Source organism: Oncorhynchus mykiss, chromosome 23 (assembly GCF_013265735.2).
Source record: "Oncorhynchus mykiss isolate Arlee chromosome 23, USDA_OmykA_1.1, whole genome shotgun sequence".
NCBI lineage: Eukaryota > Metazoa > Chordata > Actinopteri > Salmoniformes > Salmonidae > Oncorhynchus > Oncorhynchus mykiss.
The window spans coordinates 15716363-15744073 of NC_048587.1; the positions used below are offsets into that span (position 1 = coordinate 15716363).

Genomic DNA, 27711 nt, shown 5'->3' on the forward strand with positions numbered 1-27711 from the left:
CTTGGTTTTATCAGACCAGAGAATCTTGTTTCTCATGGTCTGAGAGTCTTTAGGTGCCTTTTGGCAATATCCAAGCAGGCTGTCCATGTGCCTTTTACTGAGGAGTGGCTTCCGTCTGGCCACTCTACCATAAAGATCATATTGGTGGAGTGCTGCAGAGATGGTTGTCCTTCTGGAAGGTTATCATATCTCCACAGAGGAACTCTAGAGCTCTGTCAGAGTGACCATCGGGTTCTTGGTCACCTTGCTGACCAAGGCCCATCTCCCCCGATTGTTCAGTTTGGCTGGGCGGCCAGCTCCAGGAAGAGTCTTGGTGGTTCCTTCCATTTAAGAATGATGGAGGCCACTGTGTTCTTCGGGACCTTCAATGCTGCAGATATTTTTTGGTACCCTTCATCAGATCTGTGACCATGATATAATCCTCTCTCGAAGCTCTACGGTCAATTCCTTCGACCAGATTTTGGGTTTTTTGCTCTGACATGCACTGACAACTGTGGGACCTTATATAGACAAGTGTGCCTTTCCAACTCATGTCCAATCAGTTGAATTTACCACAGGTGGACTTCAATCACGTTGTAGAAACATCTCAAGGACGATCAATGGAAACAGGATGCACCTGAGCTCAATTTCGAGTCTCATAGCAAAAGGCTTACTTACTTGATTTCATTGTTATTTTAAGTAAAGACGTAAAACAAAATAGTAGTCAGACACATCCATGTTTGAGTAAAAACACTTGATTTATCTGTGTTGTGCTGATAGAGAGTTATGTTTTTGGAAGTTATACTTAAAATTGTTAGGTGACTGTTTTTAGAGGATTGTGTGTAATTTAACATTTGTAGACTTTATGATACTTTTACACAATATTGTATGCAAGTTTGAAGTTTGAAAACCGTAAAAAAAATTGACGTTCAATAATGAAACCACAAATTCCCACCATCAAAGTAATGTGCACCACTCATTATGACAGATGCTTACAGTGTACTGGAATGAGCATTATGTGCAACAATGCATGTTAAGGTGGGTTGAAATCATACAACGAAATTACCACTGAAATCTACTCAGAACAATTTACACGTGTCAACAATGAATAATGGTTTAAGTTGATTGCAAAATAGTTGGGAAGAGAATTTCGATGTAGCGAGTCCATGACACATTGTTTATGAACAGATCCACAAAACGACGCCGGATCCGACACTTGAAATAGTTTTTTCTATTTAAATTATTATACAAAATCGAGCTAATTGACACGAATCAACCGAGGCACCCAGGGCCCACAGCAGCCTTTTCAGTCTCCACGTTTCCAAGTAGTTGCCAGGCCACTTGATCGTCTACTCTGCTATCATTGGCGATAGGTAGTGTCTGTCATGCTGGGCCACTGGCATGGACTTTCCCTATCCGTATCCACTATCTTGAAGCTCACGGTTCTGCTTTACTCATTGGAGTTCCATGTTGCCATTCTCTACCCGTCTGCAATCTACTGAACGCCTCTTCTTTGCTCGGCTTTAACAGGAATGAATACCACGGCCGAAAAGAAGTTTCGGCCAAGAGACATTTTATCATTTTTAACATGTACATTGTCTTAGATTATTTGATTAGAGAGACCATTCGGAATGAAATTGAAAACCGGCCGCATACATTTTTGTGTTTCATCGACACCGTGGAGCTCAAGGGGGGATATGTGCCTGACTTAAGCCATTTTTTTGCAGACAAAGAGAGCTACTGAGTACTGGTTTAAAAAGACAAAAGGGTAAGTTGAGAATACTTATAACCACGATGAATTACGGAATACGTGTTAGCTATTTAACTAGTTTCTATCGCATGAAAACAATATTGTCTAGATACGTCTGTCTGTGTAATTTCTTGTCAGATTCGTTCATGCTAGCTAACTATTTAACTAACGTTCGCTTGCTAGCAGACCAACTCGACGTTGAAGCTCATGTTAGCATCATGCTAGCTAAATAGCTAGCCACCGTTATTTGGGAAATCCAAAAAATGTTTTTGTGGGGGGGGGGTCTCTCGGTGAAGTTTATTTTTGTATAATAACGTTACAAGTGATCTAGCGATGTATATTATCACAACTCCCACCTGTCTAAAACCAATTCGTATTAGACAGCTCCTTACATGTCATGATGTAACGTTAAGGATAACTATTGTCAATGTCCAGTGGTGGTAGTAGTTGGCTAGCTACAGTAACTAGCTAGTTTAGTTAGCTAGCTAGCCAGTGGTGTCTGACCCGAGAATAGGCCTTGATTTGGCTAGCTAGCTAGGTTATAGCCTAGTTAGCTACGTTACCTCACCAATGAATGTTCCAAATTATAGTAACGTTATAGCTGATGTCGTTCTGTGCATGCACCATACTCTACTGCTATTATGAAGTATTTCACTTCGTCCTTATATATTAACAATGAATGGAATCAATCCAAGAATAACGGCTTTGCTAATTGTTTCCTTATGTGTCCCAGGTATGTCTTCCACCATTGTCATGCAGCACCCTTAAACGTGATTTATTGTAGGGCTAGCCTATCCCAAGGCTATACTGGCATATTATTTAAGATAAGTCAACTTTATTGTCCATTACGTTTGCACAGAATGGAATGTCTTTGCCTCTCAGGCCTACAGTAAAACGATGTCAGTTAATCAGTTAATCAGTTACATGTCAGTTAATCAGTCTTGTATAGGATTGTCACTGCAGAGGGGATAAAATATTGTATTTGTCCATTCTTCCTTGCGAGTGGCACCTTTTTAGTCTCCGACCTGACAGCAGCATTGCGAAGGATGCCTGCAGTAGGTGGGTGGTGGTGTTGAGCACCTGGAGTGCTTTCCTGGCGATGTTCTGTGTGTACACTTATTGGAATTGTGGCTGTTTCCTGACGACTGTTTTACTGACCTGATTGACGACTTGTGCAAGTTTACTCCTCTTCCTGACTGAGAAGTTCCCATACCAGCAGGAGATGTTGAATCTGTAAACCATAGTCAGTGTGTGTTTTGCTTTCTTTAACGTTTTAGCTGCCTAAGTAGGAAGACAATGCGTTTTTTAAATAAATGAGGTAATTGTTTTCCTGGAGGTTGTTCGTGGTCTAAAATTGTTCCCAAGTATTTAAAATGTGTTACTCCCCAGCTTACCTCCAAGGCACAATTCTTTAGTCTTGGTGACATTAAGGTCAATGAAGCTATTATCAATCCATGTCACAAGACAGTCAAGGAACTGGGAGTAGCTTGAGCTAGACTTGCCCTCCAGGCAAGCAACCAGTGCCATATCGTCCACATATTTGCCACTCTGGTCATTAAAAAAATAAATAATAAAGTGTCAAGTGGAACACAGCCAGTGGTCAGGGATGTTGATAGGGAAGTTAGAATGGGAGGTCTCCAGAGATGGTCTGGAGTAGGGGGTGGGGTGGGGTGGCCAGACATCACTAGTTTCAGAATTTCATCTGGAGAAAGGGGTGAAGGCGTAGGGTAGTTCTGTGAGAGTGGGACCAGTGGACTAAATTGGCTGAGAATGGGATAATGAAATCACAACTCGCAGATGTGCTCATACTAGATTTTTTTTCAGTTTGCACACATCTATTTTTAGGTGCAAATGCAAGTGAAATGGTCGCACTGAATAGCCCTGGACTAAGGTGCCTTAAACACTGACCCTCTGGGGTTGATCCCTCAGGGACTTTTGGACCCACAGCACCAGGCCCGAGTTGACATTTAGGTCACAAAGTTTTTTAAGTAGAACGTGTGGTTGCACTATATTAAAGGCTGTGGATAAGTTCATGAATAAGATTTTGGTGTGTTGGCTTAGTCAACGCTAATTTGTTTTCATAATTAAAATGTATGAAACATATAGGCTTATGCATTAGTGTAATGCAGGGGTGACCAATCCTCCTCAGACTGGAGAGTTACTGGGTGTGCAGGCTTTGCTCCAACCCTACTATACTCAGGAAAACAAATAAACGTCCTCTCACTGTCAACTGTTTATTTTCAGCAAACTTAACATGTGTAAATATTTGTATGAACATAAGATTCAACAACTGATACATAAACTGAACAAGTTCCACAGACACGTGACTAACAGAAATTGAATAATGTGTCCATGGAAAAAAAGGGGGAGGTAGTAACAGTCAGTCAGTATCTGGTGTGGCCACCAGCTGCATTAAGTACTGCAGTGCATCTCCTCATGGACTGCACCAGATTTGTCAGTTCTTGCTGTGAGATGTTACCCCACTCTTCCACCAAGGCACTTGCAAGTTCCTGGACCTTTCTGGGGGGAATAGCCCTAGCCCTCACCCTCTGTTCCAACTGGTCTCAGACGTGCTCAATTTGATTGAGATCCGGGCTCTTTGGCTGGCCATGGCAGAACACTGACATTCCTGTCTTGCAGGAAATCACGCACAGAACGAACAGTATGGCTGGTGGCATTGTCATGCTGGAGTGTCATGTCAGGATGAGCCTGCAGGAAGGGTACAACATGAGGGAGGAGGATGTCTTCCCTGTAACGCACAGCATTGATTGCCTGCAATGACAACAAGCTCAGTCCGATGATGCTGTGACACACTGCCCCAGACCATGACAGACCCTCCAAATCGATCCTGCTCCAGAGTACAGGCCTCGGTGTAATGCTCATTCCTTCGACGATAACCGCGAATCCGACCATCACCCCTGGTGAGACACAACCGCGACTCTTCAGTGAAAAGCACTTTTTGCGACGGTGGGTTTGTGCCCATAGGTGACGTTGTTGCCGGTGATTTGTCTGGTGAGGACCTGCCTTTACAACAGCCTACAAGCCCTCAGTCCAGCCTATTGCGGACAGTCTGAGCATTGATGGAGGTATTGTGCGTTCCTGGTGTAAATCGGGCAGTTGTTGCCATCCTGTACCTGTTCTGCAGGTGTGATGTTCAGATGTTCCAATCCTTTGCAGGTGTTGTTACATGTGGTCTGCCACTGCAAGGATGATCAGCTGTCCGTCCTGTCTCCCTGTAGCGCTGTCTTAGGCGTCTCACAGTACGGACATTGCAATGTATTGCCCTTGCCACATCTGCAGTCCTCATGCCTCCTTGCAGCATGTCATGTTCACACAGATGAGCAGGGACCCTGGGCATCTTTCCTTTGGTGTTTTTCAGTCTAGAAAGGCCTCTTTTTTTTTTTGTGTGTGTGTGTCCTAAGTTTTCATGACTGTGACCGTTCCACAGGTGCATGTTCATGAATTGTTTATGGTTCATTGAACAAGCATGGGAAACGGTGTTTAAACCCTTTACAATGATCTGATTTATTTACGAATTATCTTTTGAAAGACAGGGTCCCGAAAAAGGGACCTATTCTTTTTTTTTTTTGCTGAGTTTATATCTGAAGTAATACGTTCCATCCGTAATGGTCTTATATGGGCTGTTGGTGTGTATTATGTGATATTGGGTTGCTCAGTGTCATTTGGCAAAGCAGGAATTTAAGATAGCTGCAGTTTTAGTTGTGTTAAGAGGGTGTCAAATCAAATCTAATTTTATTTGTCGCATACACATGGTTAGCAGATGTTAATGCGAGTGTAGCGAAATGCTTATGCTTCTAGTTCCGACAATGGAGTAATAACCAACAAGTAATCTAGCTAACAATTCCAAAACTACTACCTTATAGACACAAGTGTAAGGGGATAAAGAATATGTACAGAAAGATATATGAATGAGTGATGGTACAGAGCGGCATAGGCAAGATACAGTAGATGGTATTGAGTACAGTATATACATATGAGATGAGTATGTAAACAGTGGCATAGTTAAAGTGGCTAGTGATACATGTATTACATAAAGATGCAGTAGATGATATAGAGTACAGTATATACATATGAGATGAATAATGTAGGGTTTGTAAACATTATATTAGGTAGCATTGTTTAAAGTGGCTAGTGATATATTTTACATTTCCCATCAATTCCCATTATTAAAGTGGCTGGAGTTGAGTCAGTGTGTTGGCAGCAGCCACTCAATGTTAGTGGTGGCTGTTTAACAGTCTGATGGCCTTGAGATAGAAGCTGTTTTTCAGTCTCTCGGTCCCAGCTTTGATGCACCTGTACTGACCTCGCCTTCTGGATGATAGCGGGGTGAACAGGCAGTGGTTCGGGTGGTTGTTGTCCTTGATGATCTTTATGGCCTTCCTGTGACATCGGGTGGTGTAGGTGTCCTGGAGGGCAGGTAGTTTGCCCCTGGTGATGCGTTGTGCAGACCTCACTACCCTCTGGAGAGCCTTACGGTTGTGGGCGGAGCAGTTGCCGTACCAGGCGGTGATACAGCCCGACAGGATGCTCTCGATTGTGCATCTGTAGAAGTTTGTGAGTGCTTTTGGTGACGAGCCGAATTTCTTCAGCCTCCTGAGGTTGAAGAGGCGCTGCTGCGCCTTCTTCACGATGCTGTCTGTGTGGGTGGACCAATTCAGTTTGTCTGTGATGTGTACGCCGAGGAACTTAAAACTTACTACCCTCTCCACTACTGTTCCATCGATGTGGATAGGGGGTGTTCCTTCTGCTGTTTCCTGAAGTCCACAATAATCTCTTTAGTTTTGTTGACGTTGCGTGTGAGGTTATTTTCCTGACACCACACTCCGAGGGCCCTCACCTCCTCCCTGTAGGCCGTCTCGTCGTTGTTGGTAATCAAGCCTACCACTGTTGTGTCGTCCGCAAACTTGATGATTGAGTTGGAGGCGTGCGTGGCCACACAGTCGTGGTTGAACAGGGAGTACAGGAGAGGGCTCAGAACGCACCCTTGTGGGGCCCCAGTGTTGAGGATCAGCGGGGTGGAGATGTTGTTGCCTACCCTCACCACCTGGGGGCGGCCCGTTGTTGTGTTGTCGTCGCCTCAATAGGTTGATCTCTGCAACCTCCCTTTCATAGGCTAGGCCTACGTCATATTAGCTTTGCATTGAATGCACTGAGATGCTGCACAGGCATGCTGCACAGAGGTTTGCATATACATATACAGTGCATTAAAAAGTATTCAGACCCCTTGACTTCCACATTTTGTTACGTTACAGCCATATTCTAAAATGGATTCAATTACTTTTTCCCCCTTATCAATCTACACACAATACCCCATAATGACAAAGTGAAAACAGGTTTTTAGATTTTTTTGCAAATTTATAAAAAATAAAAAAACTTATTTACATAAGTATTCACACCCTTTGCAATGAGACTTAATTGACATCAGGTGCATCCTGCTTCCATTGATCATCCTTTTAGGTCCTTGACTTTACCTATGGTAAATTCAATTGATTGGACATGAAGGTCCCACAGTTGACAGTGCATGTCAGAGCATAACCAAGCCGTGATTGTCCGTAGCGCTCCGAGACAGGATTGTGTCGAGGCACAGAGTTGGGAAGGGTACCAAAACATTCCTGCTGCATTGAAGGCCCAAGAACACAGTGGCCTCCATCATTCTTAAATGGGAAAACGTTTGGATCCACAGTTTCTTCCTAGAGCTGGCCAAACGGAGCAATCGGGGGAGACGGGCCTTGTTCAGGTTGGTCACTCTGACAGAGCTCCAGAGTTCCTCTGGAGATGGCAGAACCTTCCAGAAGGACAACCATCTCTGCAGCACTCCACCAATCAGATCTTTATGGTAGAGTGGCCAGACGGAAGCCACACCTCAGTAAAAGGCACATGACAGCCTGCTTGGAGTTTGCCAAAAGGCAGCTAAAGATTCTCAGACCGTGATCAAGCAAGATGCTCTGCTCTGATGAAACCAAGATTGAACTCTTTGGCCTGAATGCCAATCATCACTTCTGGAGAGAACCTGGTTCCATCCCTACGGTGAAGCGTGTTGGTTGCAGTGTTGGTTGCATCATGCTGTCGGGATGTTTTTCAGCGGCAGGGACGGGGAGACTAGTCAGGGTCAAGGGGACAAATGGATGGAGCAAAGTACAGAGATCCTTGATGAAAACCTGCTTCAGATTGCTCAGGACTTAGGGCGAATGTTCACCTTCCAACAGGAGAACGACTATAAGCACACAGCCAAGACGACGCAGGAATAGCTTCGGGACAAGTCTCAATGTCCTTGAGTGGCCCAGCCAGAGGCAGGACTTTGAACCTGATTGAACATCTCTGGAGAGACTTGAAAATAGTTGTGCACCGACGCTCCCCATCCATCCTGACAGAGCTTTTGAGGATCTGCAGTGAAGAATGGGTGTATCTCTCCAAACACAGGTGTGCCAAGTGTGTATCTTCATACCCAAGACGACTCAAAGCTGTAATCGCTGCCAAAGATGCTTCAGCAAAGTACTGAGTAAATGGTCTGATTACTTATGTAAATGTGATATTTCTTATCTTATTATTATTATTATTATTGATGTATTTTTCTTCTATAATCCTGTTTTTGCTTTGTCATTGGGTATTGTGTGTGGATCGAGAGGAAAATAATGTAATCCAATTTAGAATAAGGCTGTAACAAGAAGTGGAGGGGTCTGAATACTTTCCGAATGCACTGTAGGCCTACTACTTGTCTGCTAGTGAGACTGGTATAGAAAGATCACATCTGCATTAATTATTTTGGGTGCTGCATTTGGAATGCTCACTCAAGTCTTTTTGATGCCTAATCAGAATGCCGCCATGCTAATGTGGACACAGGATGGACAGCCTAACCACAGTATCTTATAGGCTACCCTGTGTAGGAGCCGTAAGTAGATGAGGGCCTCGCTACTCTTAGACCTGGAAAACTATTCGACCACATTACAGTATTGTGGCAGTGCATTTAGCCTATGCTTACATCCCATATCCTAGTGCCCACCACTGCCTTATCATTCTGAAACACTGAAACATTACATGTTACACCTCTGATATGTTGCATGACTGGATGGGCTATTGTCCTTCTGATGTTTTGGAAAACAGCCTACATTTGATTGAGAATTAAAGGCTATGTGCCAGGCATTGCGTGCGGGCACTCGCCAAAATTCAGATTCGTTACCGGCCCAACATAACCACTGTTAATGTTGCACAATGACAATATTTATTTCTGTGTAAAACAACACATGGTTTAGCTATTCTTGGGCACAATTTTAAAGCTGGTTTTGGAAAGTAAATCCTCCAATGCTTCTTGTCTTGTAAACTAACTTTTCTTTGTTTGTTTTCGTGGACATGATTAGCCTTCGTCAGGATAAATTCCGCCAACCCACATGGAAAAACATGGCCCCCTTTAAGATGGTTTTGATATTGCTTCATATTACCAACCAGTCCATCGGGAGGGAAATGTGTGAACAAACGAAAATAGCAAACAGCTTTATGCTAGTTCTCATGCACTTTTCTCCTATTAAGTGCGTTTGCTGAAAGCGGCATTGTCCAGTGGACTCAAGTTCTTTATTTCACCACCACTTAGTGTGTGTGTGTGTGTGTGGGAGAAAAGCCTAATTCAGAAAACTGTTCCCAGTCAGTCTCTGTGTATGGAATTGAACTATACGTGCAAGCAGAGTACTCTGCATAGATTAGCTCACACGAAAGGTTACCCATGCGTGTACAGTATGTTCATAGTTAGTCTTGCTGTGAGTGGGATGAAGCTTGCCTTGGTTGGTCGCTGTGCGTTGGGCTGTTATAATGGAAGTAATCAAGGCCACCCCAAGTCTGAAATTATTTTGGGGGAATTTCTGTGCATATCAGAACCTAGTGTATACGTGAATGACCTTGCTGTTTGAATTGGATTGGCCTAAATCCTTATATTAACTGTACACATTTTATGGGATAGTGTTTTTTTTCCCATGAGGCTCATGACAACTGTGATGGATAGGTTAATGCAATTGAAAAGGCCTTATAACCAGACCCGCACGGAATTTGCGCTTGCAGAATTCCGCTGAAAATCTGTGGAATTTCAAATAGAATGCATACGATTCCAAATCTAAAAATACGCTGCCAACTGATGGCAAAGTTAAATAAAATGTACTTGTATAATTTACACTTTGTCCTCTGTTTTCATTGATGTATTTGAATCACTGAAAAGTGTAGCCAGACGTGTAGCTCCTCCCCCGTGTGAGAGGTGCATACAGCACGGTGAGTGAATGACAGCTGTCTGAGGAGAGAAGTATCTAGCAAAAAATGGCATCAAACAGCGGTGGATCACCTGAGGTCACTCCGACAGAAGAAGAAGAGGGGCTAGTGGAACAGGTAAGCATTCTGATGCTTCAGCTAGCTATTAGGCTTGCTCTAGCTAGCTAATATCTGTTCTTGACAATTTACATTTACATCTAGCTAGCTAATATCTGTTCTTGACTATTTACATTTACATCTAGCTAGCTAATATCTGTTCTTGACTATTTACATTCACAACCAAAACAGTTTGGCAAAGTTTGGATATATTGTCATTTTGTGATGTTTTGGAGATCCTTTAGGGTTTTGTCAGCGGTTCGGGCGTACACTTAAATTATTTTTAAAAAATTGTTAAGTGTTCTAGCCGATGTTTGGGAGCCAAAGTCTACGCCCCTTCGTCGATGATTGGTCAACTGTAGGAGTGTTGTGAGTTTCTGCTTCTTGTGGATTCAACATGGCGAACGACAACTTTGAGCATCGATTGACCGAGGAGCTACAAAAGTACCTACACCAGTACAATTCTAGCCATACATTATATAAAGACCAGCGTGTAAATGACAATTCATGGAGGGAGATTGCAGAAACACTGGGGTCCGACCCGAACCCTTGTTCGATAAAGTGGGTTAGGGTTCAGGACAAGTTCGTCAAGGCAAAGAAAATAAACAAGGACCGCAGTGGAAATGTCGGTGGAAACTCCACAAATTTCACTGCTGGCTTGTTCGGCATGGGAAGACTGAAAGCAGCATGGCATCTACACCAAAGGCCATTGAAAAGAGCAGCCATGTTTTGCTAACAATAGCTAACCAGTTAGCTTAGGCTACTTGCAGCATACTCGTGCAGGGAAAACAAGCCAACCAACCTAACTTAAGATCTTTACTACTTTTGAGCAAACATAATTTTGTCATTGGTAACACAAGGTTTGGTAGCAAGGTCCAGCTAGTTGAGTAGCTAGGCCAGGCTTTCTCTACTCAAATGTTTGCAACATTATATAGTCTACTGTAGTCTCGGTTAATGATATTTTGATGTTCATTAATGTTTTGGATATATGTACTAAATAGCCCTCTACTTTATTTTCAAGACGCAAACACCATTGAATGAAAGCAGCACCTGGTTTTGTTCTCGTTGCCCCAGTACTGACTGGTGATCGGCCCTTAACTCATCTCCTGCAATGAGTTGCTGTGCAGAATTAGAAACAATGTCCATGCTGGACCTGCAAAGCTCTATCCTGGGCCCACCTCCAAGACCTACTCCACTGGCTTGCTCCTCACTGATGCCACAGAGCAGCAGGGGTGTGAGAAGGGAAAAAAGAGCAGCAGTCCTTGACACATCACTCTCAAAGGCATTGCAAATGTTTGAATACATATTTCAAGATTTGGAGAACGTCATGCACCGAGCCACCTGCTTCTCCCAGAGGTAAATAAATCATTTCAGACTTTACTCTGATCCCCTTTCCGCTGTTCTGTTCTTTTTCCTCATCTCCGCACCACACACACATCTCCAGACACTCCTGATTTCCCTTCTCTTCTCATCCTCTCCACAGGGTCCTGGCACCTATAGCTGATTTCATCGATGAACTCCTGTCAAAACTCCGGGACGGATTTGATCATCGGCTGCATGAGTTGGTGCATGACTTCAAGAAGAGGACATGTACCGAACGACTGGGAAGACAGTGAAATTAACAACCTGTTCTGTTGTTCAGACATCTCAGGAGTCAGACACTAGACCCTTTCATTTTGTTCCATTTCCTTTTGTTATTTACATGTCTGTTCATAAGACACTTTCTTTTATTATTATTATTTTTTTTTTTACTATTGTTCCAATATATATATACATACTTTTGTATGTATGTGGACACCCCTGCAAATTAGTGGATTCAGCTATTTCAGTCACACCCATTGCTGACAGGTGTATAAAATCAGGCACACAACCTCTGTAGACAAACATTGGCAGTAGAATGTCCTTAATGAAGAGCTCAGCTACTTTCACCTTGGCACTGTCATAGGATGTCACCTTTCCAACAAGTCAGTTCATCAAATTTCTGCTCTACTAAAGTTGTACCGGTTAACTGGGCTCCCAAGTTTTGCAGCGGTCTAAGGCACTGCATCTCAGTGCTAGAGGTGTCACTACAGACCGTGGTTCGATTCCAGGCTGTATCACAACCGGCCGTGATTGGGAGTCACACAGAGCGGCACACAATTGGCCCAGCGTTGATAGTTTGGCCGGGGTAGGCCGTCATTGTGAATATGAATTTGTTCCTACCTGACTTGCCTAGTTAAATAAATAAACAATGTGCTGTTATTGTGAAGTGGAAATGTCTAGCAGCAGCAACGGCTCAGCCACAAAGTGGTAGGCCACAGAAGCTCATATAACGGTACCGCTGAAGTTGTCTGTCCTCGGTTGCAACACTCACCACCATGTTCCAAACTGCCTCTGGAAGCAGTCGGCTCAAGAACTGTTCATCGGGAACTTTATTAAATGGGTTTCCATGGCTGATTCCCCGCACACAAGAGTAAGATCACCATGGACTCTGGAGCACTTGAAACGTGTTGTCTGGAGTGATGAATCGCGCTTCAACATCTGACAGTCCGACAGACAAATCTGGGTTTGGCGGATGCCAGGAGAATGCTACCTGCCCCAATGTGTAGTGCCAACTATAAAGTTTGGTGCAGGAGGAGTAATGGTCTGGGGCTGTTTTTCATGGTTCCGACTAGGCCCCTTAGTTCCAGTGAAGGGAAATCTTAACGCTACAGCACACAATTACATTCTCGACGATTCTGTGCCTCCAACTTTGTGGCAACAGTTCCTTTCCTGTTTCAGCATGACAATGCTCCCGTGCTCAAAGCGAGGTCCATAAAGAAATTGTTTGTCAAGATCGGTGTGGAAGAACTTGACTGGCCTGCACAGAGCCCTGACCTCAACCCCATCGAACACATTTGGGATGAATTGGAATGCCGACTGAGCCAGGCCTAATCGCCCAACATCAGCGCCTGACCAAACTAATTCTCGTGGCTGAATGGAAGCAAGTCCCCGCAGCAATGTTCCAACATCTAGTGGAAAGCCTTCGCAGAAGAGTGGGGGCTGTTATAGTAGCAAAGGGGGACCACCTCCATATTAATGCCCATGATTTTGGAATGAGATTTTCGCCGAGCACTTTTCAACTATTGTTCATGTAGTGTATTTACATCCCTTATAAATATGTATCATCTACACATGATATTTGACCTTTTTTTTTCTCTCTTTTTAAATTTTATTTTTTTATTTTTTACATGCCTGTTCATAGCAGACACTGTTGTACAGTTTGTCAGAAATATTTGTAACACTTATATTTTATTCCATACACTTCTTTACGTGTCTGTTCTCGGCAAACAATTTCGTGTTGCGTTTTACTTTCAGAAGCAACAATAAAGGTTTGCGTGCTGAAAAAGCTCTGTTGGCATTTATTCTCAATACAAAGTTTCAATGCATTCTATTTGAAGCTGACAAAGTACAGAAGAGCTCTGTGCCACAGTGTCTTCTACTTGTGGTGTAGCTCAATCCAATCCAAATGACTGCACGCTGAGAAGTCCCAGAATCAGGTTTCATTTTTATCAAGGTTAAAACTACTGGTTCACCGTGCATACGAAGAACTGAGTATTTGTGTCCTAGAATCCTTATCCTTGAAGCCGAATGCATTCTCTGACTCTTGGACAATGAGAGTAGTGTTAGTTCCAGGTACGCCCAGGGTTATTGAGATGGACACCTGTGAATGAGAGGTAACGGGTGTCATATATATATATATCTGTACAAAAATTTAAAAGCCACTTTAACAATTTCTAAGATTTTACTGAGTTACAGTTCATATAAGGAAATCGATCAATGGAAATCAATTCACTAGGCCCTAATCTATGGATTACATGTTTGCAGGGATGCTTCTATGAGTGGGCCTTGGACGGAATAGGCACACCCACTGGGGAGCCAGGCCCAGCCAATCAGAATGAGTTTTCCCCCACAAAGGGCTTTATTACAGACAGAAATACTCATCAGCATGAGATTTTTTTTTAGTTGTGCAGTGGCAAAAATATATACTGTATATATTTGCGCCCATCTAAGTGAACTAATCCATTGCTGAAGCATAGACTAAAAGCCAAATCGAGCTCTGTACCGCATCGCCATGCCCCTCCCAAATGTGACGATCCGGAGGGCTCTAGAGCTCCGCATTGACATGATTGGTGAGGGCACGTCGGGGCGAAACATCCTGTATAATCACAAACTCACTTTCTTGAAAACTTCCTTCACAACAGCTCTGTACTGTGCTCCACAAAATGCAGGAAGTATGAATGCCCTGACTTCTGCAGAGGCCGTATCTCCGTAAATGCTGCATGGCCAATGCAGACGTCGGAATGCCCATGCAGTGCCCAGATGCACAATGCCCTTCTCTCTCCAGAATGTTCTCTCTCCTGCCAGTTTGTGCACATTCATTTTTTCCAAAACTTCAGTGTGTGCGTTTGATTGTTAGTGTATATCAATTCCCCATTTCATACATTGCCTTCGGAAAGTATCCAGACCCCTTGACCTTTTCCACATTTCGTTAGGTTACAGCCTTATTCAGATTTATAAAAAAAAAAATATATATATATATATATATATATATATATATATGCAAAAACGGGTATTAAAAATGTTTGCCAAAAAAAAAGTATGAAGACCTTTTACTTGGTACTTTATTGAAGCACCTCTGTTAGTGATTACAGCCTTGAGTCGTCTTTGTTATGAAGCCACAAGCTTGGCACGCCTGTATTTTGGGAGATTCACCCATTCTTCTCTGCAGATCCTCTCAAGCTCTGTCAGGTTGGATGGGGAATATTGATGCCCAGCTCTTTTCAAGTCTCTCCAGAGATGTTTGATCGGGTTCAAGTTCGGGCTCTGGCTGGGCCACTCAAGGACATTGAGACTTGTCCCAAAGTCACTCCTGCGCTGTTTTGGCTGTGCTTAGGGTTGCGGTCTTGTTGGTAGGTGAACCTTCACCCAGTCTGAGGTCCTGAGCACTCGGGAGCAACTTTTCATTAAGGATCTCTACTTTGCTCCGTTCATTTTTGCTTCGATCCTGAGTAGTCTCCCAGTCCCTGCTGCTGTAAAACATCCACACAGCATGATGCTGCCACCACCATGCTTAACCCTATGGATGTTGCCAGGTTTCCTCCTGACATGACGCTTGGCATTCAGGCCAAAGAGTTAATCTTGGTTTCCTCATTGTCTGAGGAGTCTACCTTTTTGCTAAACTCCAAGTGGGCTGTCGTGAGCATTTTACTGAGGAGTGGCTTCTGTCTGGCCCCTCTACCATAAAGACCTGATTGGTGGAGTGCTGGTTGATGATGGTTGTCCTTCTGGAAGGTTATCCCATCTCCACAGAGGGACTCAGGAGCTCAGACAGAGCGACCATCAGGTTCTTTTCTCCCCCGATTGCTCAGTTTGGCCGGGCGGACAGCTGTAGGAAGGGTCTTGGTGGTTCCATTCCATTTAAGAATGATTGAAGCAAGGAAGCAACTTTGTTGTTGGGGACCTTCAATGCTGCAGAAATGTTTTGGTACCCTTACCCGGATCTGTGCCTCGACACAATCTTGTCTCGGAGCTCTACGGACAATTCCTTTGACCTCATGGCTAAGTTTTTTTTTCTCTGACATGCACTGTCAACTGTAGAACCTTATATAAACAGGTGTGCCTTTTCAAATCATGTCCAATCAATTTAATTTACGACAGGTGGACTACAATGAAGTTGTGGAAACTTTTCAAAGATGATCAATGGAAACAGAATGCACCTGAACTCAATTTAGAGTCTCATAGCAAAGGGTCTGAATACTTAGTTTAGGTATTTGATTTTTTTTAAATTGTATTATTATATACATTTCAAGAAATTTGGATTTCAGTTTGTCATTATGGGTATTGTGTGTAGATTGCCTGCTGAAATGTTTTTATTTAGCCCGTTTTAGATTAAGACTAATAAAACGTGGAAAAGGTCCAAGGGTCTGAATATTTTCCGAAGGCACTGTTTATCACCAGTAGAACATTTTACTGTTAATTCCTTTAATTTCTGATCTATGTTTTTTTTTTTGGTTACGGTTATTTCTGTTAATGAATTCAATTTTTGTAATTATTTTTTTACTGTTTTCATTTTCGGACACATTGTTTGTATGGCACATAACCTATGCAACACTTGTGAGAAACAAGTTTTTGGTTCATTTAATTCTATTTAGTTCTGTCAATTCAATTTAGTCATTGTGTTTTGTTTGGAGTGCTCCTGTCAATGTTGAGTAAGGCCGCACACCTGATTACACTTAGTAGTCCTATAGGCTACCTGGCCTGCGCGCAAATGTAGGCATATAAATTTGCCCCTTTGGGGATCTGATAGTATTTCTGATTGGCTTAATGTACCAACACTAATGAGCTGTGGGAGCTTTTCAAAATAATGTTTTCTTCACCTCAAACAGTAAGCAAACAGTCTGTTTTTACATCAATTGAGTGACCACAGCTCTCTCCCTTTCGATAACCACTCAACGTGAAAGTGAAAAATGTAATGCTCGGATCCAGTGGAAATGTCATAAAATAGGCCTACCTGATTACTTCTGACCTGTGCTTGACTTGGATTGAAATAGGTTTCGGTACTGGTACTGTTTTTATATTTAGGTGCAATAGGTCCACAATGCTTTTGAGCTAGTATTCTATAAGAGGAACAGGAGTACAAGCGCTATAAAATTTGAGGTGCCCAAGTCAAGCACTGCTTCTTATCCCTTGCACAAATAGCCTGTGTCTGTCCAGAGCTCACTGGGGTGGGAAACTCTTGAGGAACCAGAATATTTGATAAAATGTTTCAAGTTCGTTGCAGACATGCCATGCTTAGTCAGTGATTTATTGGATATGTATTTTATCAGGATATTTTCTACCTACAGGCTGCAATGTTTTTATTTGTAGGCTTTATGTAGGGTATTTTTACATGGTTGCAATGGCAATATAAGTTACTTTTTGGGTTTGTATTATCTTCATTTAGATTTGGATAGCATTTTGATTAACCATATGACAAAGATTGAGATATGAAGACATTCTTATTATAAATGTTCCAACATCTAGTGGAAAGCCTTCCCATAAGAGTGAAGGCTGTTACAGCAGTAAAGGGGAGACCAACTCCATTTTAATGCCCATGATTTTGGAGTGAGATGTTCGACAAGCAGGGAGCATGCGAGCACACTCGATCGCTTAGGCTAGCCGACAGCCGAACTGAAGCATGCTGACGCCTTTAGCCTACCATGAGCAACCTTATGAGTTATGCTAAGTTTAGATCAGGGGTTCCCAAACTTTTTAGCTTCGTGACCCACCAGTTGAGGTGTCTGAGTCGTGACCAGGGGTTGAGCGGGGAAAAAACATAGACCAAAGAATAAGTAAAAAAAAATATCTTGACAGCGGAAATAATTTTTTTCATTTTCAAAGCTAATCTCCTGCAATTCCACACATCCTACCAAGGAGCTGAAAAACAATTGTGGCGTTTTTAAGCAAATTTCCTGCAATTCTACGCATTTTGATATGGCTAATGCCGTGTTCTTATACTCAATTCTTATAACAATCAATGGGGGCCTGATTTTCTAGCTTTTATTTTGTTGATTTAAAATTCTGAAATATTATTGGCTATTATTGAAAAATGTGTAGGTCTGTTATCTTTTCTACATGCATTCAATTTGTTTGTTTTTTTGTTTGTTTTTTTGACAATGTCGTCCCGCGACCCACAGTTTGGGAACCACTGGTTTAGATGGTACGAGTTAGACAGCAAACGGGGTGTCATTGTTTACAATGAGCACACCACGGTAAATGTTGTTGAGGCTGGCGGTGAATGCCGTCAACCTCCACGGTAGACGGGACTTGCCGCCAGAGTTCAAGTATTTCAACTTTTGCCGTCTGCCGTAGCTTTGAAGTTCAACCGGATTTCGATTTGCACTGTTTGTTTACTGAAATCACCATAGCAACGCATGCGTCGTGCTTTTGTCGTTACCGTTGCCATCTTTCTTTCTTTCTTTCTTGGCCCGCTATGCCAACTGGTATGAAGGTGTTTGCGTCCCTCGTCTAAATGCAGAATTAGGCCTATGCTCATTACACACTGTCCACTGTTGGCTCTCTCCCCACTCGGATGTGGGTGTGTTGAATGTTTTTGTTTGGTTGAATGCAACAATTATTTTGGCATTAAGAGGGATATAGCGATCAACGTCCTAATAATGTATTAAGGATACCGGTATTTGTGCCCACCACTTCTATCACGTGCATATATCGCGAGAGTGATGTTCACTACATTTTCTACCAAACGTGACATATTAGTCATGTCTCGTGCCTCTGTCTTTAGAATAGTGACGGTATGCAGTCATTTTGTCATGCCCACGCGACTTGGGTGCTTGTTTTGTTCCATCTTGGTCAGTTGGTTATTGTAAGAGAATGTGTTCTCAATGACTAGCCTGGTTAAATAAAGGTACAATTTTAAAGAAAGTCCTTGGTAAAAAAAAATGATAAGAGAATTCCTCTGATTCTAGCTTGGTCTGAATGTCATGAGTTGTGTTAGTCAGTCATTGGCTGCTCTAGGCCAGGGGGGAATAGATCTTGGTTAATCATAGTAATCAGTCATGTGCTGAGGAGTCTGGCTCTGATTCAACAGGCATCTTAATATGTATTATCTCCAGCAGAATACAGGTGGCTACATACACTGAGTGTACAAAACATTAGGAACACCTTCCTAATATTGAGTTGCACCCCCTTTTCCATCAGAACAGCGTCAGTTCATCGGCCGATGGACTCTACAAGGTGTCAAGCTTTCCACAGGGATGCTGGCCCACGTTGACTAATGCTTCCCACAGTTGTGTCAAGTTGGCTGGATGTCCTTTGGGTAGTTGACCATTCTTGATACACACAGGGAAACTGTTGAGCGTGAAAAACCCAGTAGCGTTGCAGTTCTTGACACACTCAAATTGGTGCATCTGGCACCTACTACCATACCCCGTTCAAAGGCACCTAAATATTTTGTCTTGCCTTTACACCCTCTGAATGACGCGCGCACACACACAATCGATGTCTCAACCTGTCTCCCCTTCATCTACACTGATTTGAAGTGGATTTAACAGGTGACATCAAGGGATCATAGAAAGAGCAAGTGTTCCTAATGTTTTGTTTTTAAGGTTAAAAAGATGAGGTCCTAAAAAAAAAAAAATCTGTGACATCACAAGGTAGGATTAAAAGAAAAACAGTGATTTTCAAACAGATTCGCTGTGACGTGGGAAAAGACTCTCCCTTTGGCTAGAAACTCATAGCAGGTTTACAAATGTAATTCATTGGGTAGAACAATTTTAATGTTTTTTTTCTTTCTACAAAATATAGGAATGCGCCGTTTTCACATACAGTGGGGAGAACAAGTATTTGATACACTGCCGATTTTGCAGGTTTTCCTACTTACAAAGCATGTAATTTTTATCATAGGTACACTTCAACTGTGAGAGACGGAATCTAAAACAAAAATCCAGAAAATCACATTGTATGATTTTTAAGTAATTAGCATTTTATTGCATGACAAGTATTTGATCACCTACCAACCATTAAGAATTCCGGCTCTCACAGACCTGTTAGTTTTTCTTTAAGAAGCCCTCCTGTTCCCCACTCATTACCTGTATGAACTGCACCTGTTTGAACTCGTTACCTGTATAAAAGACACCTGTCCACACACTCAATCAAACAGACTCCAACCTCTCCACAATGGCCAAGACCAGAGAGCTGTGTAAGGATATCAGGGATAAAATTGTAGACCTGCACAAGGCTGGGATGGGCTACAGGACAATAGGCAACAACTGTTGGCGCAATTATTAGAAAATGGAAGAAGTTCAAGATGACGGTCAATCACCTTCGGTCTGGGGCTCCATGCAAGATCTCACCTTGTGGGGCATCAATGGTCATGAGGAAGGTTAGGGATCAGCCCAGAACTACATGGCAGGACCTGGTCAATGACCTGAAGAGAGCTGGGACCACAGTCTCAAAGAAAACCATTAGTAACACACTACGCCTTCATGGATTAAAATTCTGCAGCGCACGCAAGGTCCCCCTGCTCAAGCCAGCGCATGTCCAGGCCCGTCAGAAGTTTGCCAATGACCATCTGGATGATCCAGAGGAGGAATGGGAGAAGGTCATGTGGTCTGATGAGACAAAAATAGAGCTTTTTGGTCTAAACTCCACTCGCCATGTTTGGAGGAAGGATGAGTACAACCCCAAGAACACCATCCCAACCGTGAAGCATGGAGGTGGAAACATTCTTTGGGGATGCTTACCCGCAAAGGGGACAGGACGACTGCACCGTATTGAGGGGAGGATGGATGGGGCCATGTATCGCGAGATCTTGGCCAACAACCTCCTTCCCTCAGTAAGAGCATTGAAGATGGGTCATGGCTGGGTTTTCCAGCATGACAACAACCCAAAACACACAGCCAGGGCAACTAAGGAGTGGCTCCGTAAGAAGCATCTCAAGGTCCTGGAGTGGCCTAGCCAGTCTTCAAACCTGAACCCAATAGAAAATCTTTATTGCCCAGCGACAGCCCCGAAACCTGAAGGATCTGGAGAAGGTCTGTATGGAGGAGTGGGCCAAAATCCCTGCTGCGGCGTGTGCAAACCTGGTCAAGAACTGCAGGAAACGTATGATCTCTGTAATTGCAAACAGGTTTCTGTACCAAATATTAAGTTCTGCTTTCTGATGTATCAAATACTTATGTCATGCAATAAAAAGCTAATTAATTACTTAAAAATCATACAGTATGATTTTCTGGATTTTTGTTTTAGATTCCGTCTCATACAGTTGAAGTGTATCTATGATAAAAATTACGGACCTCTACATACTTTGTAAGTAGGAAACACTGCCAATTTTGCAGGTTATCAAATACTTGTTCTCCACACTGTATGTAGACAATGGCATTGTGCTGGAGATGAAATGAAAACAAGGTTGAAAAGTGGTATAGTTGCCCTTTAACTCAGTTGCAGCTGACTGTGCAAAATCCCTGTTTGTCTATTGAAACAGGTTCCACTCTGCCTATGTATATCACTGTTGTAGCCAGCAATGCCTAGTTATTCATGCTAGTACAGACTGTAGAGCCTGCTCTGCTTGGCTCATTTAACTGGGCCAACTATGTTATGTAACTGGGGCAACTATGTTATCTCTGCCAATGCGGGTGGGAGGGAGCCAGGGACTACAACATGGCAGTTTGGAGAGCAAATGAGATCTCCCATTACTAGAGGTTTGAAGTCAATCAATGGGTTCAGTTGGAAGGAAATGCAGTGTTAAACAGATCCATTACCTTTGGTAAGGAAGGGAGAGAGCTGCCTGCCACAAGTTGAGTCTATTAGCCTTAACATGATCTTGGAGAAGCAAACTATTTTGAAGGCAGTTTAGGGTCACTGCTCTCAAGAACCTAGTATAACTCACACACAAACCAATTAATCAGTGTGCATATGTGGGCTGGCTCTCTGTCTGCTGTCTACACTGTTGTGACAGGGAAAGTTCTTGGTCAGGTCCAGACTGGCTCTGTAATACAGTACATACCAGCAGATCAGCTGGGAGAAGGCAGATCCCTGGGTTCATTTATAGCCATGGCCTTGTCTCTGTATGTCTGCCTGGCAACTCCTCACTCACCGTAACACTCCAATTACACCCCCCCAAATCACTCACTCGCTCTCACTCACACAATAATCACCCAATTTCCCCCCCACACCCAGCTTTTGTCTATAGCAGTGGTTCCCAAACTTTTTATATTCCCGTACCCCTTCAAACATTCAACCTCCAGCGTATCCCCTCTAGCATCAGGGTCAGCTCACTCTCAAATGTTGTTTTTTTACCATCATTGTAAGCCTGCCACACACGATACAATACATTTATTAAACATAAGAATGAGTGAGTTTTTGTCACAACCCAGCTCCTAGGAAGTGACAGAGCTCTTATAGGACCAGGGCACAAATAATAATCATTTTGCTCATTATTTAACCATCTTATATATAAAACCTTATTTGTTCATTGAAAATTGTGAATAACTCATCACAGGTAAATGAGAAGGGTGTGCTTGAAAGGATGCAGACAACAAATCATTTTCCACACACAGTGTTTGCCTGTATTTAGTTTTCATGCTAGTGAGGGCTGAGAATCGACTCTCACATAGGTACGTGGTTGCAAAGGCATCAACTTCTTAACAATGCGATTTGTCAAGGCAGGATACTCTGAGCGCAGCCCAATCCAGAAATCTGGCAGTGGCTTTTGATTGAAATGCAAGTTTCAAGTTGCAATTTTGATGAAGCTCTCTTGTTCAGATATCGGTAAGTGGACTGGAGTCAGGGCATAAAAGGGATAACGAATCCAGTTGTTTGTGTCATCCGGTTCGGGAAAGTACCTGCGTAATTGCACACCCAACTCACTCAGATGCTTCGCTATATCACATTTGACCTTGTCCGTAAGCTTGAGTTAATTTGCACACAAAATCATACAATGATGGAAATACCTGTGTGTTGTCCTTGTTAATGCAGACAGAGAAGAACTCCAACTTCTTAATCATAGCCTCAATTTTGTCCCGCACATTGAATATAGTTGAGAGTCCCTGTAATCCTAGATTCAGATCATTCAGGAGAGAAAAAACATCACCCAGATAGGCCAGTCTTGTGAGAAACTCATCATCATGCAAGCTGTCAGACAAGTGAAATTTATGGTCCGTAAAGAGAACTTTAAGCTCGTCTCTCAATTTAAAAAAAGGTCTACTTTGTCCCTTGATAACCAGTATGTTATAAAAGCGTTACATATCATTGCATAGTCCAAAAAATACACGAGTACAGGGGCTTTGCTTTAACAAAGTTAACAATTTCCTAGGTAGTGTCCAAAACGTCTTTCAAGCTGTCAGGCATTCCCTCGGCAGTAAGAGCCTCTCGGTGGATGCTGCAGTGCACCCAAGTGGTGTCGGGAGCAACTGCTTGCACGCGTTACCACTCCACTATGTCTCCCTGTCATGGTTTTTGCACCATCGGTACAGATGCCAACATGAGCAGCAGCTACGTTTGGCTACATACGGACCGTTAGTGGAATTCCCACGAGAGAGTAACGGTTAATGTGATTGGATGTTAGTTATTTGACTAGGCTACATGTATTTGACATTGTGTTGTTATTTCGCTGAACACTAGATGGTTTAACCTACTCAGGCAAGAAAAAAACCTCACCCAAATGTATACCCCTGTTTTTAAATATAAATGGACTGTTTGAAAACATTTTTATTTGGCATACCCCAGACGGCATTGCAGGAGTATGCACGATGATCAATAGGATCACTACCATTTTGAATTTGCAGAATTGCTACATTGTCTAGGCCTAACAAAATGTTAAGGGGTTTCATGCAATTGTTAATGTAGGTCATGTATTGTTTAGTGATGTAGGTCATGTAATGTAGGTCATGTATTGTTTAGTAATGTAGGTCATGTATTGTGTGAGATTCCTGTACCCTACGATTCGTCTAATCTGATATGTGTTCATGTCTGGCAGGGCTTGGTCACTATCCATGGAAAAAGTGGGCAAGATGTGGAGCAACCTGAGGAACCGATGCCAGACCCTCTTCCACAGCGACGGTGCGGGACCCAGTACAGAGAACAGCGTGGTGGAAGAGGACGGTATGCACTGTGTGGCGGACCTGGGACGGGGAGAAACTTCAGGCGAGGCCCAGGCATCTCGGGCCTCCAGCCTTTCCCGAAGCCTCTTGCCGCTTCCCGGGGTTACTGGAGGGCGACGTCACAACTGTGTGTCGGACATCCCCCAGATGGTAGAGAGAACCACAGACAGAAAATACAATGAGGAAGCGAGAGGGGCTCCTTGGGGAGTCCCTATGGGCCGGAGAGACTCGTACTCGCGCCATGCACCTTGGGGGGGCAAGAAAAAACACTCATGTTCCACTAAGACCCAGAGCTCCATGGATACAGACAGGCGGTCGGGACGCGCGCGCGGTGCCGCTGGGCGAAGGGAGCGTCGCTACGGGGTCAACTCCATCCAGGAGATGGATGACTCTGGAGACGGGGGGCGTAGTCTGAGCACCCGCTCCCTGCGCCAGCGGCTTAGCGACACAGTGGGCCTGTGTCTCCCCCTTCCCCCCCGCCGCCGCTCCCTCTCCTCCTCCCCCCAAACCCCCACCATCTCCAAGCGCAAGATCCACCTGACAGAGCTGATGCTGGAGAACTGTCCCTTCCCCCAGGGCTCGGACCTGGCCAACAAGTGGCACCTGATCAAGCAGCACACAGCGCCTGTCAGCCCGCATTCCTCCTCGGCTCTGCTAGACGCCTTTGACCCGGCCCACCCCTCCCCCGAGGACGAGGAGGAGCGTCTGCGCGAACGCCGCAGGCTCAGCATTGAGGAGGGAGTGGACCCCCCACCCAACGCCCAGATCCACACCCTGGAGGCCTTGGCGCAGTGCTCCTCTCTGTACAAACTGGGACCAAAGATGGCCCCTGGCATTGCAGAGGCCTCTGGGGAGGGCACGATGGCCAGCTGCTCAGGAGGGGCGGCTGGGTCGTCGGGCTCGTCGGGACAGGTGCTCGGAGGGGCTACAGCCCAGCTGGCTGACTGCGACTCGGAGGAGGACTCCACCACCCTTTGCCTGCAGGCCCTGAGGCCTAAGCTACGCCACACGTCCGGGGATGGCCATCTGAGCCGGAACCAGCCTGGGCCCTGGAAGGTGCACACCCAGATCGACTACATCCACTGCCTGGTGCCGGACCTGCTTCAGATCACTGCGCTGCCCTGCTACTGGGGCGTGATGGACCGCTACGAGGCAGAGGCTCTGCTGGATGGCCGGCCTGAGGGCACCTTCCTGTTGCGCGACTCGGCCCAGGAGGATTACCTGTTCTCGGTCAGCTTCCGTCGCTACAACCGATCGCTGCACGCCCGCATCGAGCAGTGGAACCACAACTTCAGCTTCGACGCCCACGACCCCTGCGTGTTCCACTCATCCACCGTCACGGGGCTACTGGAGCACTACAAGGACCCCAGCGCCTGCATGTTCTTTGAGCCGCTGCTCACGGCACCTCTCCACCGGACCTTCCCCTCCGGCTTGCAGCACCTGGCCCGCGCCGCCATCTGCCGCCGGACCACATACGACGGCATCGGCGCCCTGCCGCTGCCCCCGGCCCTGCAGGACTTCCTCAAGGAGTATCACTACAAACAGAAAGTGCGTGTGCGCTGGCTGGAGAGGGAGCCGCCACTCAAGGTCAAATAGGGGAGCGGTATCTGGCGGCCTGTGCGCCGCGGACGGAGTTGAAACAGAAAAATCCCTGCCAATCAGGAGAGGCCATACTGAATGAACAAAGCACTACTCAGTCAGGCAAGGAGGGGTAACTGGAGAAACAAGGAGTTAGGTGAAGTGAGCTATCCAAGATTCATTCTAATCTCATTATTGTTTTAGTTATCATTTACATCACTTGGGATACATATGTATCATTATATTCAGTACAATGCTGTCTGGCAAGCACACATGGTTTTTAATGTTGAACAGGTTCTGAAAGGGAGAGCACAAGCCTTCATGCTTTGTGTCCCTCTCACCTTTTTAATTCTGTCAAGTGTCTGCCTGATCCCACAGCATGAGCTGCCTGCATGCCCTCTCACCCCCCCCAGTCTCTATCTAGGCCCACATGGTTAGCTAGCAATGTTGTACAGTTCACTCGTGCTTTCTATCTTTCCTTTTCCATTTTCTTGATCAAGTGACTATACTGCCTGGCGGGCATTGTTAGGCCTCAGGTGTAATGTTAATCATCGCTCTCCTGGGAGGGGGGGGGGGGGTCCAAGGCCACGTCCAAGGGTGCTGCTGCTACATCCTGCCTCTGTACACCTATAGGGAGCAGGGCATACACAGGAGTGGGTGTGGTTACAGCGACTCCTGGGCTTTTTGATATCCTCACTGTGATTTCTCTAAGCATGAATCATTGTCTCCCATCGCTACTGTGTTGCCACAGAAGTGCGGCTCTTATAATGGAACAATACTAACGATATTTGTCCTGGTTGTTTTCTCACGTCTGTCAGTGGCTCAAACTGGCAACAGAGCAGGCACTTTAACTTGGTCTGGTTTGTTTCTGGTCCTGCGTTCTGCCTTCATGGTGTCACACTGTGCCATACTCAGGGTTAACTTGTTATAATTCAGGCCCATTGTTAGGTCAACGATTGAGCCCAATGGTAGAGTGAATGCCAGGAGTGTGTAAATATGTTATCAGGGCAAAGGGTGGCTACTTTGAAGAATCGCAAGTATAAAATGTATTTAGATTTGGTTACTACATGTCGGCGACAGCCGTGCGGCCCAAGTAGGCAACGGCATGGGGATTTTGTCTTCAGTTTCAAAAACCTGTCTGGGACAGCTAAATTGTGGCCAAAATCGTGTAGTGTACACCCAGCTTGACCTAACTAAACTGACCAAGACGTTACTCAAACAACATACTCATACATAATTCTACCCAAAAACAATGACAATTTCTCTCACCCAGTGGCGTATGGGCTATTTAGGTATGCGCTGATGCCACCCAGTGATAAGCAGTAGGCCTACCCAGTTTATCAAAGGCAGGGGGTGCAAAATATTGTCCATGCCCAGCGCGCTTCACCGGTGCAGTACTCCACCAATGTTCAGTCAAAAAATTATCCAACATAAATCATGTAGCCTACCGTAGAAAGTGGTGTTTGCTGTAGCCTCCATGCTGGAGATAAAATGTATGTCAATGTCGTGAGACGGACACTTTACCTTATGCAGGTTTTTGCGATCAAATAGCCAAACCTAAAAACGCTCGTCGACATGTTAACGAACAACATTTACAAAAACGGGGCAAGTCAAAGTCAAATGGACAATATCTGGAAAGGAAAATCAGGCTACTCACAGCTAATGTTCAGGGAGTTTCACCCCTTAGGCTAAATTAACATGATAATCAGCGATTTTCAAGTTTGTATTCGTCAATTTTTTTTTTTCACGAGCTGCATCATAGCGGGAAAATAAAGACTTCTGCATTTCCAGCTGTGTGAACACATGGATTCTCCTTGTAAATAGGCTGAGGATAACTCCTGATGATGTTGGGGTAGCTTATTCAGAGCTTAAATAGCCCAAATGATTAGTCACAGGAATCAGGACTAATAATGCCAAGGCAACTGCCTGTTTTACAAACGGTAGGCCAGCCACATGGATGGACATTCATAAAATTCCGTTGCGGGCCAACATTGTAAGGGAGGGCGGCAATTTTTTTTGGTCTCATCTAGGGCGGCATAATGGCCAGGAAAGGGCCTGCTTCGCATTGTCACTGCTAGCCATGTCCTATAATAACCCAGCATATTGCGAGAACTGGCATCAGGAGGACAAATACAACAAAGCGTAACCTATGCCTTTTCATTAGAGCCTCCTGTTTGAATCCATACGTTTTAGGGTCTTTTTTTTAAATCTACTTTGAACTCTTGAGCCTGGCGCATGGAATACTCCAGCAGCACTTCCCATTCATGTAGCCCTTTAAATGAGGGCGAGGAGGAAAAATGAATGATGAAGAACAGGGGATGACGCGTGAGCTCCGAGCTTGCTCTCTAATGTTCATTGGTAAATATTTTGATTAAAAAATATATATATACAGTGCCTTGCGAAAGTATTCGGCCCCCTTGA

The 27711-nt window shown here is 44.3% G+C and overlaps 1 protein-coding gene across 1 annotated transcript; it reads left to right on the forward strand.

The window, feature by feature from the left end:
• The first annotated feature begins 1086 nt into the window (after window positions 1–1086).
• LOC110503083 (suppressor of cytokine signaling 5) lies at window positions 1087–27035 on the forward strand. The gene is made up of 2 exons (XM_021581436.2): window positions 1087–1747; window positions 23589–27035. Exon 2 carries the CDS (start codon window positions 23605–23607, stop codon window positions 25306–25308), a length of 1704 nt encoding a protein of 567 aa, XP_021437111.2. The 5' UTR covers window positions 1087–1747; window positions 23589–23604; the 3' UTR covers window positions 25309–27035.
• Window positions 27036–27711: the final 676 nt, after the last annotated feature.

Coding starts and splice junctions, on each gene's coding strand:
- LOC110503083 (XM_021581436.2), top strand. CDS start 23,605: ATGGAAAAAGTGGGCAAGATGTGGAGCAACCTGAGGAACCGATGCCAG.